At 42.9% G+C, this 14143-nt stretch overlaps 1 protein-coding gene across 1 annotated transcript in view; it reads right to left on the bottom strand.

Moving 5' to 3' along the window:
- The window catches only part of Dnah14 (dynein axonemal heavy chain 14), a 242443-nt gene that overhangs the window by 47936 nt on the left and 180364 nt on the right, over positions 1 to 14143 (bottom strand). The window contains exons 65-71 of the mRNA XM_060365100.1: positions 13849 to 13980; positions 13394 to 13489; positions 11558 to 11698; positions 9033 to 9248; positions 4308 to 4538; positions 3907 to 4028; positions 1936 to 2180 (exon numbers count right to left, since the gene is read on the bottom strand). Coding sequence (XP_060221083.1) covers positions 1936 to 2180; positions 3907 to 4028; positions 4308 to 4538; positions 9033 to 9248; positions 11558 to 11698; positions 13394 to 13489; positions 13849 to 13980 — 1183 coding nt within the window. The remainder of the gene's footprint in view (positions 1 to 1935; positions 2181 to 3906; positions 4029 to 4307; positions 4539 to 9032; positions 9249 to 11557; positions 11699 to 13393; positions 13490 to 13848; positions 13981 to 14143) is intronic.

The following is a 14143-nucleotide window of genomic DNA, read 5'->3' as shown; positions in this document are numbered from 1 at the left end:
GGAGCTCTCAGATTTTTATTACAAACTTTACCTCTCTCTCTCTCCCTCCCCTTTTCTTCTTCTTTTTTTTTTTTTTTCTTTGAGACCAAGTCTTGGGATGAAGACTAGGCAGGCCTTGAACTCACAGAGACTCAAATGCCTCTATTTTCCCAGTGCTGGGATTAAAGGTGTGTGCCACCTGGCCTTTTTAGTTAAAATTTAAGAGAGCAACCGTGGGCGCTAGAGAGATAGCTCATGGATTAAGAGTATGTATTGCTCTTGCAGAGTACCCAAGTTCTGTTCCCAGTACTCATGTCTAATTCCTTGCACCAGTGGTGGGTGGCTCAAATCTCCCTCTAACCCCAGCTCCAAGGGTCTGGTGCCCTCTTCTGGACTCTGCAGACATCTGTTGTATACTCCCCCTCAGACACACCTAATTACAGGATGAAATAACAATCTTTCTTTTTTTAAACAACAGCCTTTAAAAAGAAATGGTTTTTGTTTTTAGTGAATGTTAGCAGCTGAAATTATCCCACCCTGACGGAACGTAAAGCCGGCGGAGCGTGACCGTCAGGAGCATGCTAGAGGCGTGTACAGAGAGCCTCTGACGTGTGCGGGGTAAACTGGCGCTCTTTGTGTCCGTGGCATAGGACCTACAAGTACTTCAAACCTGTCAAGTTTTATTTTTTTTTCTCTTTTCTCTTTATTTCATTTTTTCTTTTATTGAATAATTTTTTTCTTTTATTTTAGACAGGCAGTGGTGACACACACCTTTAATCCCAGCACTTGGGAGGCAGAGGCAGGTGGGTTCAAGGCCAGCCTGGTCTATAGAGCAAGCTCCAGCACAACCAAGGCTACACAGAGAAACCCTGTCTCAGAAAACAAAAAAAACAAAACAAAACAAAAAACAATCAAAAACCAACCAACCAACCAACCAAAACCCCAAACACATCACAATAGGACAAAACAAACAGAAGGAACAAAAGCCCTACAAAAGATACAAGAAACAGATAAAGATACAGAGATCCACTAATTTGTACATTCAGGAATTCCATAAAAACACAAAACCAGAAGCTGTAATATATTTTCAAAGGTAGGGTTGCATAAATAAATAAATAAAAGCCCTGATACGACATTATGAGACAAAAGAAATTGTACCTGTATTACAACTATTGATAAGTTTTTGTTTTCTAATTTTTATTTTAAAGCCTTATTTTTATTTTACATGTATGAATATTTTGCCTGCATGTATGTCTGTGTACCACATGGGTATAGTGCCCATGGAGACCACAGTAAATTTATAGATAATTCCTATTTATAACATTGAGAACTAATGTGTTTGAGAAATATGTGAATGAGGCACAAATGAAAACACAAGACAGTTCAGGGTTAGCGAGACTCTACTCTGTCCCGGCTGACTTAGGCGAGGCTCTACGGCTGCAGGCCAGGAAGTTAGTATAAACTTGTGTTTCATTGCTACAGAAATATCCTTAGATACTCTCCCAGCAAGAGGAAAACAATTTTGACTTCTTTGCTAATAAATGCCATATTTTAATGTGATATTCAAGAGTCATGTGACTATTCTCTGTGAAAGGTCCTTTAGGACCACTTGCTGAGCTAATCTTTTGGTGTCTGCAGTCAGCCTTGAGGCATGATGTAGATGGAAGATTCCTGGAGTATGAAGGTAGCCCTGGGAGGAAGTCAGTCGGCCTCCCTAACATTTGCTTAAAATTTTAGGAGAAGTGTTTGCTGGTCAACTATGTACAGAAAGAGCTAAGCAAAGGTGGAAGCCAAGGTACAGCAAGATTCGTCACGTGAAACTCAGAAAATGAGCAGGGCTCATCAGTTCTAACTGGTTATCGGGCAGCCACGGAGATGTGGGAGATGTGGCTACTTTTTTTTTTTTTTCCTGACTTTCCTTTAAGTCTCTTGATCATGCTAAGCCTCTTTCCTCACCTTTTGTTTTCTCAAGTAAGGTCAGTGTTTTATCCTCCAGTTCCTGCAGAGTTACAGAGTCAATAGAAATACTCTCCAGTAGCTGGGCACGCTGATCTTCTAAATGAGGCACTACTTGAGTCACTACTGTAGATAAGAGTTGATCTTGCAAGCCTTGGAATGTTACAGTGAAGTTGATGATGGTAACGAAGTTATAAACTGATGGAAGAAAATGGGGGTTTTCCAGTTCTGTAGATAAGTACAACCTAGAGAGGAGACAGATGCCGGTTATTCAAAGAGCACATAGAAGAAAACAATGAAACTAAATGCTTAAATAATATAAACTGTATTTTCCTGGAAATGAAAAGACTCATTTGTAGTGTTATTCAGCTTTCTTAAGACTTTCAAAACAGCTATAAATTACGTCTTTAATAGATCTGATTTAAGCATGAGGCCAGGAATTCGAAGATGAATGCTCAGGATCTTGTTTTTGTCATATAGCAACTAAATAGGTGAGGCTGAGGCCAGGGCATGGCCAGAGAGGGTGGAGCTCCTGTCCCCAACTCTGTCGTTTAAGCCAGCACCCTCTTCCTACCCCCTGGATGACATCCATTCTGGAAATCACTTAGTCACAGTTGCTATGGCTCCCCTGCCTCTGCCCCAAGAGAGACAATGCTCTCACACAACTGGAAAGGTTTCCTTCTCAGGAACCCTGTTTCTGTGGCTGTCAAATGTTACCAGGAAACAGCTCTCTGTGAAGTTGCCTCAAGTGGGGAGGAAGGTTCCTGCTAGAACCTCAGCTGCTGTGCTGCCAGGAAGCTTAGGGACACAGACCTCAAAACTGAGCAGTTCTGGTTTTGTCCTTGACAGAGGCCAGAAATGGCCTTGATTCTAACTGCACTTTAGTCCTGGCCAGAGACCAAAACAACAGATGTGTTCAGGGGCACTGGTTACTGCTGTGGCTCCTGGTTATCTTTCTTAATGCTACCCCCCCTGTGGATGGATGAGTGTGTGTGATCTTGATGGTGACACAGCTTTGTGACCTGATCTGGCTGTGTGAGAACTCTGTTTGCTTCAGTCTCTTGTGCCTTGGAACCCAGGAACCCAGAAGGAATTCCTTAAACAAACAAACAAACAAACAAAAACAAAAACACTCTTGCTGTTTCCCATGGAATTCAGTGTTTGATTTTGGGAGACAAAGACCCGCTAATTCCACTTGCCCGGTGGCTTTGGTGGTTGTTGACTGTCCAGGCCTCCAGGCCGTTATTGCTCACCTGAGGGGAGCAGGACGCTGTTGCTGTTAAGGATTCCCATCTTTCTACCTCTCTAGACAAAAATCTTTTTGTTCCAAAATATTAAATATGAATTTATGTCTGTGTTTTTACGTGTGTGTGTCTAAGCTAGAGGCTGGCTTCCAGTATTTTCCTCAAATGCTTTCTGTCTTATTTTCTGAGGCAGAATCTCTCTGTTGGTGCGGATGACTGGCCATTGGATCCTAGGGATTGGTCGCTCTGCTTTCCCAGTGCTGAGACTACAAGTGTATGGCCCTCTTTGCACTTGGGTTCTGTGTGGGTTCTGTGTGTGACACCCTTTATGCATGCGTGTTCTGACCCCACATGCTCATGCTTTCGCTGCGAGCTCTGCCTCAGCCCTGGTGTTTTGCTTTTTTTAAAGAGGCCAAAGCTTGCCACACTGTGCCATGTTACTGGCGCTGGTCAAGGAGATCAAATCAAACCCCTCTGTTAGGCAGACCAGCCTTCCTGCCTTCTGACTTCCTGCTCTGGTTGACAGTTCCTGTCAGGTACAGTCTGACAACACTGATAAAACCCACTCCTTTTTCTGAATGTGGGTGACAGCCATAACCCACGGGGCCAGAAGGAATGCTCTGGCCCCGCCCCCTCCATGCTCCTCAGTTCTGAAGCACAAGGCCTTCAACGCTCCTTATCTTAAACACCAAAACACATGACTGGATTTGACCATGAGAGATATTACCTGAACTTTTCATTATATTCAATCTCAGAATTATCAATTCTGATATAACATTGTTCTCTTTTCTTATAAATGTCCTTTTTTAATAACGCCTTCAAGCTGGGAGGGAATGCTTCAGGGACATTCTAGAAAAATCCAACAGACACAAATAAAAAAAATCATCTCAAGTGAATCAGCTGAGAAGACACATTATTGATGCTAGCAGAGACAGACAGGTATAAGGGAACTAAACTGTGTACATATGTGCACATGTAAAACACATACATAGCACATGTGTGTAATGTAATTATGGATGCATTTGTTTGACAAAGATCCTGGACACTTAAAACTTCTCATCTTTATGGTCACTGCATACAACACAGGAGGCAACAGAAAGAAGAACTCAAACGGCATTGTCCAGATACCTGCAAGAAGACACAGGCTCCACTTTGCATGGCGAGTTTAATTTTGCGGGGGTAACTGCTGTCTTCAGCGGATATCTCTTGCAGCTTGGACCCTTCCTTCTGACGGATCCAATGGAGTGCTTGCTTGTGGGGGTCAATCACCAACGGCCACTGCTGGGTGCATTTCATCAGGATGGCATTTTCTGCTGAGTGCTGACCAAGAGGCAGCCCTTGACTGTGCCATCGGCGGATCTGAAATGCAAACACTGGTAGTTTTACCATTTCAGAGGCTCCTGGGGAACCTTAAGTCCTGTAATGGGTCAAGAGATCCAAAGCAGTCATATCTTTTAGAAATATAATCCTTAAAAGGACCAACGGAAAAAAAAATTTAAAGCACATTGGATTTTTGTTATGATGAATAATTTAAGACACTGGAAACAGACAGAAATATAAAGCCAGGGGCCTGTGTCTGGGACTCTCAGGCTCTATAATATAGGAAATACAGTCTGCAGCATTGACAGACAAATGACAGAGCAGTACTGACAACTGACAGTGCCCTTATTTCACACTGGTCACCTGTCCAGCATATATCTTCATTAGCTTGTTAAATTTCAGCAAACACTAATTTCTCAGATGGAGAAACTGAGGTGGAAAGTCAGAAAAGCGCCTCTGGCCACACCATTAGGATGAGACGCACAGCTGGGACTTGGCCCAGGGGCTAACTCTCACTCTTCTCATGGCCTCACATCTTTCCATTCACGTCTGTCTTCCTGCAGTCTTAGCCTGAGATGATGGCGCCTGGGGAGCTGAGAGAAAGAATAGGCTGTCGGGGACACGCCAGGCCAAAGGAGCGGGGCTTCGCTGGAGAGCCCAAGGAGCCTCTCAGTTCTAGGTGGGAAAAGTGTCTTTCTCTGTGCAAGAGCCAGCCTATGAAGAACTGCATGCTGTCGAGTTCTACATAAAGGAAATAGAAAACAACGAGAAATCCAGAAAGAGTGCTCCTGTTGTCGGGTGAAGACGCGGAGGAGACAGGGTGAACATCACAGGAGCGATCATCAGGTCACCAGCTGAGTCATGTTTTGTTTGTTTTCTTTTCAATTCCTTTCTCATTTTATGTGCGTATTTGTAAATGGTACCATTTTGTTTTCTTAACTTTGGACTTTAGGTAAATAGAATCTTGATTTTGTAAATATCTGGCTTCATTCATGTTATGTGTTGTGTTTACTCTTTCTCTTGACACTTCATGAGCATACTAAGACTTTGTTTTAATCTAAAGGCAGTTGTATTGATTTGACTGGCATGAATAACTCTTTGATGAATATGTCCAGTTATGTATGCATCTCTCTCTCTGAGAAAGTGTTTTTCTGTAGCTCAGCCGTAAACTCAGTCTTCTTCCTCTGCCCAAGCACTTTTGGTGGCAGGTGCATGTCACCATGATGGGCTTGTGCACGTCATGTAGGAAAAATGCCAAGACACACACACACACACACACACACACACACACACACACACACACTGGTAGTATCAGTTTAAAGCTCATTGTAACACTTTATGCTCTCCACAGGGGTTGTGAGGTTGTCCTGTCTTTGCACTCTGGTAGAAGCTACATGTGTTTACTGGCAACTCAGATACTGTCCTTGTGAGCCGTCCACCCAAGACTCTTTCCCACTGAGCTCCTGAGCTTTCTGGTCATGTTCACTGGTGGATAGCAGCAATTACTGTAATCTGGACAGAGCTCTTTAAAACATTTCACAAATAAAATGATAGTTGGACTCTGGCTTTGGTTTCTCTGTTTATTTATTTAGAGACAGGGTCTCACTATCTCACTATGTAACTATGGCTGGTTTGGAGCTCATCAGTAGCAGACTAGGTCAGACTCACAGTGATCCACCTGCTTATGTCTCTCTGGTGCTGGGATTAAAGGTATGTGCCACCATGCCTGGCTACTTTATACCATCTTAATTTTGTCTTTTTTTTTTTTTTTCAAGATTTGTCATCGACTATTCAGTTTGTTTGCATTTTATGTGCATGTTTGTCTGCATGTATATATGTGTACCAAGGGCATAAAATGCTCACAGAGACCAGAAGAGGGCACTGGCTCCCCTGGGACTGGAGTTACAGATGGCTGTGAGCTGTCATGTGGGTGCTGGGAATCAAACCTGGGTTCTTTAAAAGAGCAGCTAATGTTCTTAACTTCCAAGCCATCTCTCCAGCACCCTAATTATGTCTGTTGATGAATAAAAGATCTAAACTTTAATGTAATTAATCAGAATTTTTAAATTATGGTTAATTTTTTAAAAGAGATCTTTTTTCCCTTAAGGTCAAGCATATGCTCTAAATTGTGCATAATTTGTGTCTCACAATTAGGCAACTGAACTTAACCGTAACCAAATTTTTGTATGTGATATGAAATATTGTTTTGTGTTTTTAAGTGGATATTCAGTTGCCTAGTACCATCCCCTAAGGACTGCACTATGGCCTTTGCTGTGGCGCAAATGCCTGTGTTAGTGTAGGCCTGTGCCTGTGCTCTTTAGGTATACTTTATATTTGTATTGACCTAAAAAAACAAACAAACAAAAACAACAACTACAACAAAAACACCACCAGCCTAACCATGCACTTCTAATGTGACTCTGATCCTTTATAGCTTGATCACAGCTACCCCAGCATGGCCTCCAATATTTTGGATCTTATCTTTTTTTACAACTTTGAAGTCAGATATCAGGACACCCATGCTGCTTGTGCATCGGCTAGAACACACATGAGTTTGGGAAGAACTGGACAGTTCAAAATAGTGAACTTTTCAAATTTTGAATTTGATATAGCTTTTGTCTCTTAAAATTATCTTAGGAACTCACAGTTTCCTTTTCAAAGTTTTGTCCATATTTTGATAGGTTCATTTTGATTCTCTGATAAGTGGTGTCAGTGGTTGAATAAAACCATGAAGGAAAAGTTCACAATTCTTTCACTCCTTCATGCCTCTAAAGGCAGCACGGTGTGGGTAATACTGCTGGCTGGCTCTCTTGGGATGAAGCCTGGTCCTCTAGCAGCTGCTTTCTAAAATCAGAAACCTCCAGGAGGCCTTTGTTTTCATAAGTTGAAAGCTCAGCTGGGTGGGGTCTTGCCTGAGGGCCCTTCCCATTGCTGTGTAGGTCAGGCCTCTCCTGAATGGTGTAGTTCTCCTTAGTGGTTACAACAACACTAAGCTTTCTGGTGCTCCCTTTCTCTCCACTGCTCTTCAGTTTTGCATTGGGCAAGTTCTCAGGACATGGGCAGAAGGCAGTCGGATCTTTTGCAAAACTATCACAGGGATGGCTTCTATCCTCACTGTTATCAAAGCCTTCACTCCTCTCTGAAGAGTCTTGAGCTAGGACTCTACAGTCCACTTTGCTCTCAGCATTATTAATAGCCTGGTGCCTATTAGCATGGACCATTAAGCTCTGCTTTTGGTCCAAAGCTGCAGAATCTTCCACATTTATACACACACACACACACACACACACACACACACACACACACACACCCCTATTTGACCAATACCTATATTGGCCAGGTTCTTCAGAGAAACACCCCGCTCCCTGGTGCCAGCTACTTCCTTAGTTACTTTGCTGCTGCTCTGATAGAACACCGTGACCGTGGTGACTTATGGAAGGACAGGTGTGCTGGTGAATGTTATGAATCCTTCATGGTGTGTGTGGGGGGAGCTGTGGCAGTAGGTAGCTGGCATGGCAGGGAGCAGGAAGCTGAGCACTCATCTCTTCAAACTGAAGCTTCAAGCAGAAAGAAAACAGAGTAGATGAAGCTTTTTACTCTCCAAGCTCACCTCCACTGCTGTACTTCCTCAAGCAAGGCTATAACCCCCTAAATGTTTGCAAAAAGTGCCACCAACTGGGGGACCCCGTATTTAAATATATGAGCCAGTGGAGGACATCTCATTTAAACCACTTCAGCAGCTTATCTGTTTTCTCTATAGTCTTTTTTTTTAAATGATGGCTTAATATTTAAAGTCATGTTATTAGTACACAAGTTTATAATTGTTAATATAGTTTTGGAGAACACACCCACTCTTGCAAAGTGAGAAATGTTTTGAACTTTAGTACTCCTTTCTGGCCACAGAGACTATTACTTTTATTTGTAATCTATGGCACATTTTCTCCTTTAAAAAAAAGTCTCAGTTCTACTGTTTAAGATGTGTTCTTTTTAAAAAACATGTGGCTTGTGCTTTGTTCTTAGAAACTACTGTGTGCTCTTAAAATTGTAGACTTTAAACCAGAGCATTTAGTTCATATGTATCGATGTGAGCCATGATGTGCTTGGGGTTAGACAGATTCATTATGAAATGGAGAAGCTGGTGCTTTCTCCTGAGTTGGAAAGGCCCAGCTAGGTAGAGCTGTTCCTGAAGAAACCAATCTTACCCTACCGAGGGTGCTTCTCCTTTTTAATCTGTTAAGCACCAACAAAGGACTTACCCAAATAGACCATAGATAACGTGTCTGCGCTTTTGGCCGTGGCTAAAAATGCACCCATGGTTCCATAACTGCACGAACTTTGTTAATAAACAGAGTTTTAGAGAGGGAAACTGGCTACACTCTTTACAACAGGTAGGATTACAACACGAAAAAGAATATTTTGTGAACTTCCTTAGAGAATGTGAAACAGGACAGAGGCATGCTAAAATTTACACACACTCCTCAAACCCAACCAACCACAGCGCTGCTTAACTGTGTACTAGAATTACGTTGCTACCTCATTTTTTTCCGCCATCACTTCAATTAAGGAAAATTTGGACGACAAGGTAATGTTGTACTGAGTGCAGAGGTTCTCCCATTTCAGTATCAAGGGCTGGCGGAACTCGGGCGTCAAGACGCCGCTGTAGGCGATGCACGCAGATGAAAGCAGTATGTCGCCACAGATGCCTTTCAACTTGCTGTCCATTTCATCAATTGTTTCTTGCCACCGACTCTAAATGTTAAAATACAATTCAGTTTATTGAGTTGATGCTATGAAGTGTGTGTGTGTGTGTGTGTGTGTGTGTGTGTGTGTGTGTGTGTGCAGGTAGGAGTGGTGGTCAAAGGAAAACCTCGGGTCTCCTGCTCTCTCATTCACTGTTTTATCCCTTGAGGCAGTATCTCTTATTGAACCTGGCTAGACTGGCAGCCAACAGAGTATTGCAGCAATTGTCTTGTCTCTGTCCCCCACAGTGCTGGGGTTACAGGCATGCAGGCCAGATATGCACAGCTTTTTACATGGTTATTGGGGATTGGAACTTAGATTCTCATGTTTGCACAGCACTGCTCTTATTCACTAAGCAATCTCCCTAGCCTTCTCCACTTATCATCATCATCATTTTTGAGCCAGGGTCTCTCACTGAACCTGGCACTCACCAGCATGGGCTATACTGGCTGGCCAGCAAGTCCCCAGGACCTAGGTGTTTCCTTCCTCTAGCCCTGGGGTACGAATGTGCTTTCACATGGGTGCCGAGGATCGAGAATCTAAACTTAGTTCCTCATACTCGTATGGAGAACACTTTACACAGAGCCATCTCCCTAGCTTTATACTGGGAGACACTTTAAAAATGAATGACCTCTCCATTGGATCCATCATTGCTGTTACTATTCTCAAGCCTAGGCCAGCAGGGGTGACAGAGCTTGGACGTCACTATGGGTTCTGTCACTTTACTGCCTAAAGCCACCTGGCAATCCCATTTCTTATGAAATCAGGAGAAATGATCAGATAAAATGAAAGAATTCTGTTAGCTTTGAAACAGAAATAAACAGGCTACAAAAATCTTACCCCAGCCCCTCCCAAAGAACTGTTTTCTAAAAGGAAAGCTAGTCCTGATAATGAGGTCAAGGCCAGCTTTGGCTACACCATGAGAACTTGTCTCACACAACAAGCAAGCAAACAAAATTACGTTATGTTATTAGTGATGTTCAATTACCCTCCTGCCATCTGTTGAATATGCACTATCAACAGACGCTTTATTGTGAAATTCTTACTCGATACTTCATTATTCCCTTAAAAAATGCCACCGAGCTAGGCATGTTGACACATACCTTTATTTTCAGCAGGGAGACAGAGGCAGTTAGATCCCTGTGAGTTCAAGGCCAGCATCTGCTTCCATAGTTAATTCCAGGCCAGCTTGAGCTACATGGTAAGACCCTATCTAAAAACAAACTAAAAAATAGATTAAAATAAAAATAAATGAATGAAACAAAACAAAACAAAACAAACAACCCACCATTGTCCTCGTGTTCACAGGAGGAAGCTGGAGTTCAGAGAACATCATTCGTGTGCTTGGTTGGTCACTCACTCCCCTAGGAGCCTGAGACCAGAAATAATGCTGTGCTCCCCCACTCTTAGCATCAGTCCAGCGTCAAGGGCGGCAGTTACCCTCTGGTTGACGTGGCTGAAATATATTTATATCAAAACCCATCCCTGTCTTTAGAAAGCCTTCGACGGGGCTGGAGAGATGGCTTAGCAGTAAGAGCACTGTCTGTTCTTCTAGAGGTCCTGAATTCAGTTCCCAGCAACCATCTATATTGGAATCTGATGCCCTCTTCATATAGAATACTCATACATAAGACAAATAAGTAAAATCTTAAAAAAAGGGGGGGGGGAATGGGAGAGATGGCTCAGAGGTTAAGAGCACTGTCTGCTCTTCCAGAAGTTGAGTTCAATTCTCAGTAACCACATGATGATTTAGAACCATCTATAATGAGATCTGATGTTCTTAATGGCGTGCAGGCACACATGCAGGCATAACACTGTATACATAATAAATAAATCTTAAAAAAATAAAAGAAAAAGCCTTCCATAATACATTCATTTAAATAATTATAACAAAGTTATCTCAAGAATTTTGTGATCTCCTTTGGGAGAGGTGAGGTGTACATAAACCAAGATTTTAGCCATCTTAGTAGGAATGATTTGGAAAAATTTAAAAATCAAATAAAAGGGGTCAGAAGACTGACAGAACAAAGTTTTCGCTTCCCACCCTAATGACAGCTATTCTCTTTGTCCCTACCCATACACTTGACCTGCCTTCTCCCGGGCTGCAGAATTAAAACTCACGGGCATTGGTCATGGCAAGGTTGCCCCTGGCACTCATCAGACAAAAATGTGCTACTGTCTTAGCAACAGGAGACAAGAGCCTTGTTTGATGGGGGTCGTATGCTGAGGCAGTGCTAGGGACGTGTGGAGTACAAGCTGGGGACTGCCGAATCCCGTGTGAATTGGGAGGGGATAAAAAAAGCCAAGGGCAGCCATGCCTTCTCGTCTCCCAGGACAGACAGCAGGACAGCCGCGCACTTCAGGCGCCTGGTGGCCACCTTCTTCCGGTTTGCTAGTTGAAGTTTTTCGGCATTAATCTCTTTGAAGGTTGCATGTAAATACTGCATATGGTCTTCAATCTGAAAGACAATTCGTTCATCATGGAGTCTCACTCTTACCTGGTTCCCAGCTTGTCTGCCATTTCTCTTGCCTCAATGTGTAACCACGTCCCTTTCATGTCCTAGAAGGCTTTCCCACAGGGATTACATATGTATGTAACATGTAAATATATATGTTACATATATAATTGTATATACAGAATTGTATTTACTATGATCTGTAACTTTTCTTATTTTTTAGACATTATCTTTATACAAGCATGAACTGAAATTTTACAAAAATATATTTTGTAAAAATATATACATTACAGGCTAGAGATGTAGTTCTGTGGTAGGATTTTTAATTTGTATTTCTGTGTGTGTGTGTGTATGTGTGTGTGTGTGTAGGTATGTGCACATCTGTTCAGGTGTCCATGAAGGCCAGTAGAGAACATTGGATCCTGGCGCTGTCTAACATGGGACTAGGAACAAAAGTCAGGTTCTCTGTAAGGGCAATGATGAGTTATCGCTTCAGTTCCCTGTCTATACTTGTAGAGATTGTCTTTGCTTGTTCATTTCTCATGTTTTCCCTTGCTACTCATGATCTGGTTATTTAAAGTACAGGGTATATCCATGAAATTAACCTTATAATTATGTGGTGGGCCTCGTACTTCCTAAAGGATGTTTTGATGAGGGTGACTAGTAAGTTCTAGACCTAGTTCCCAGAGTTCTCTAGAATTTTCAGAAGTATTTTCCACATTAAAGCTCGGATGGACAAAAGATAAATATCTGAAATAGAAGACGGCCTGTAAGAGGACATCCCCAAAAAAGGCATGAAGCCAGTGGCGCTAAACTGTAGCTCAGGCAGTAGCATGGGATTTGCACTTGAGAAAGACGTTGAACAGGCCCACTGAACTACTCCTGTGCATTGTAAGTCGTTTGTGGGAGAAGCCAAGGTGTCTTCTTGCAGGCCAGACTTAGGTTCTGACACTTCCGGGCTAGGCGGCTGAGTGGACATACGCAGTACTGGGGTATGTATGTCTATATAGATGAGTGGATGGGCGACGGACTGAAATAAAAGCTGACTTAATGCCAGCCTTGCAGCTCTGAGAGTGTAAACACATCCGTCACGCAGCTCTCCTTGCCCGGGGTGCAGCACACCACTTTGACAAGCCAGTTTGCTGTGAGTTATAAGACAGCACACCGTCTACCCCGAATGTGCCAAACGTTAGGTGGTGATTTCCAGACATCTGAGATGTGTGAATTTATAAATTTATGAATTAGAGTAATTACTGCAGACAGGTAAAATAAGGGGTGCAGGAATCCAGGTTAAACTTTTCATAGGCTAAAGTTAGGAAGATCTCTTGGAGGAACTTGGTGGGATGGTATTGTGATGTTAACTAACACTCCTGTTAATCATTATGTAGCAGGGATGGCGAGTGTCACTGGTTATACCTGCATTATTTACCTGGTCCTCACAATTACACTCTGAACTATGCTGTCTGACCCACTTTACTTTTGGCTAATAAGCTCTACTGAAATAATGGCTTCTCCGCATCGTACCCTTGCAGGGCTAGGAATGGACTCTCAGGTCACACACTACTAGCCAAGTGCTCTGTTGCTGGGCAGTATCCTCAGCCTTGAGGAACTTAGTCCTTTGCAATGCTATGTACCTCTTAAAGGTATTGAGAATTTAACAAGTAATAAAAAAATAAAAGCTACCCCCCCAAGCCTTACCAGTTGTAAACCTCTTTGCTTTTCCGCCAACCTTTGCTTTGCAATTTGAAGGATTTTCTGAGCCTCAGCCACCTGCAGCTGCTTCGGACCCACCACCTTCCCGAGGAGACATCCACAGGTTTAAACAGTTAGGCTTGTGGTTTAGAACGTCTTATACGCAAGAGACATAGGTATCAGTCTTTAAAACAAACATTCCCAGGATTTTCTATGTGCACAGCAGGGATACAGTTTGGTATGGACAAACTATGAAATCAAAGCAACAGGAGTGCAGCACGGTGCTCACAGAATGCTTAAGAGAGACTTCCAATCTATGTGAACGAGCGTCACATGTGCACAAGTGTGGCTTTTTGGGGGCACCCTCCCCACAGGTTCCCTTGAGCACTGCTAACCACACATTCCTTTTAGAACTCTGCTGTGTCCCGTGTGCAGCACGCCAGAGTCAGGCATGGAGTTACCTTCTGCACATCATGGTAGTTATTCAGGGCTATCACCCACTGACACATGGAACAACAAGCCACAGAGACCAGAGCGATCTTGTTGGGGCTGAAGTCAGCCACATTTAAAATCTTCTTGAGCTTTATGAACACCTAGGGAGAACATGCCACATGAAATGTCCATTAGAATGGATCATCCATTCCTCTAAGGATGAGCCTCACCACTGCAGCTAAAAACAAACAGCTTTATCTGGGGTTCAACGTGGCTCTAGACGGAGGAAGCCTTTCTACCCAACACTTGTCACAGTTGCTGTTG

Source organism: Meriones unguiculatus, chromosome 11, assembly GCF_030254825.1.
Source record: "Meriones unguiculatus strain TT.TT164.6M chromosome 11, Bangor_MerUng_6.1, whole genome shotgun sequence".
NCBI lineage: Eukaryota > Metazoa > Chordata > Mammalia > Rodentia > Muridae > Meriones > Meriones unguiculatus.
This window is presented reverse-complemented; position numbering and strand designations above follow the sequence as displayed.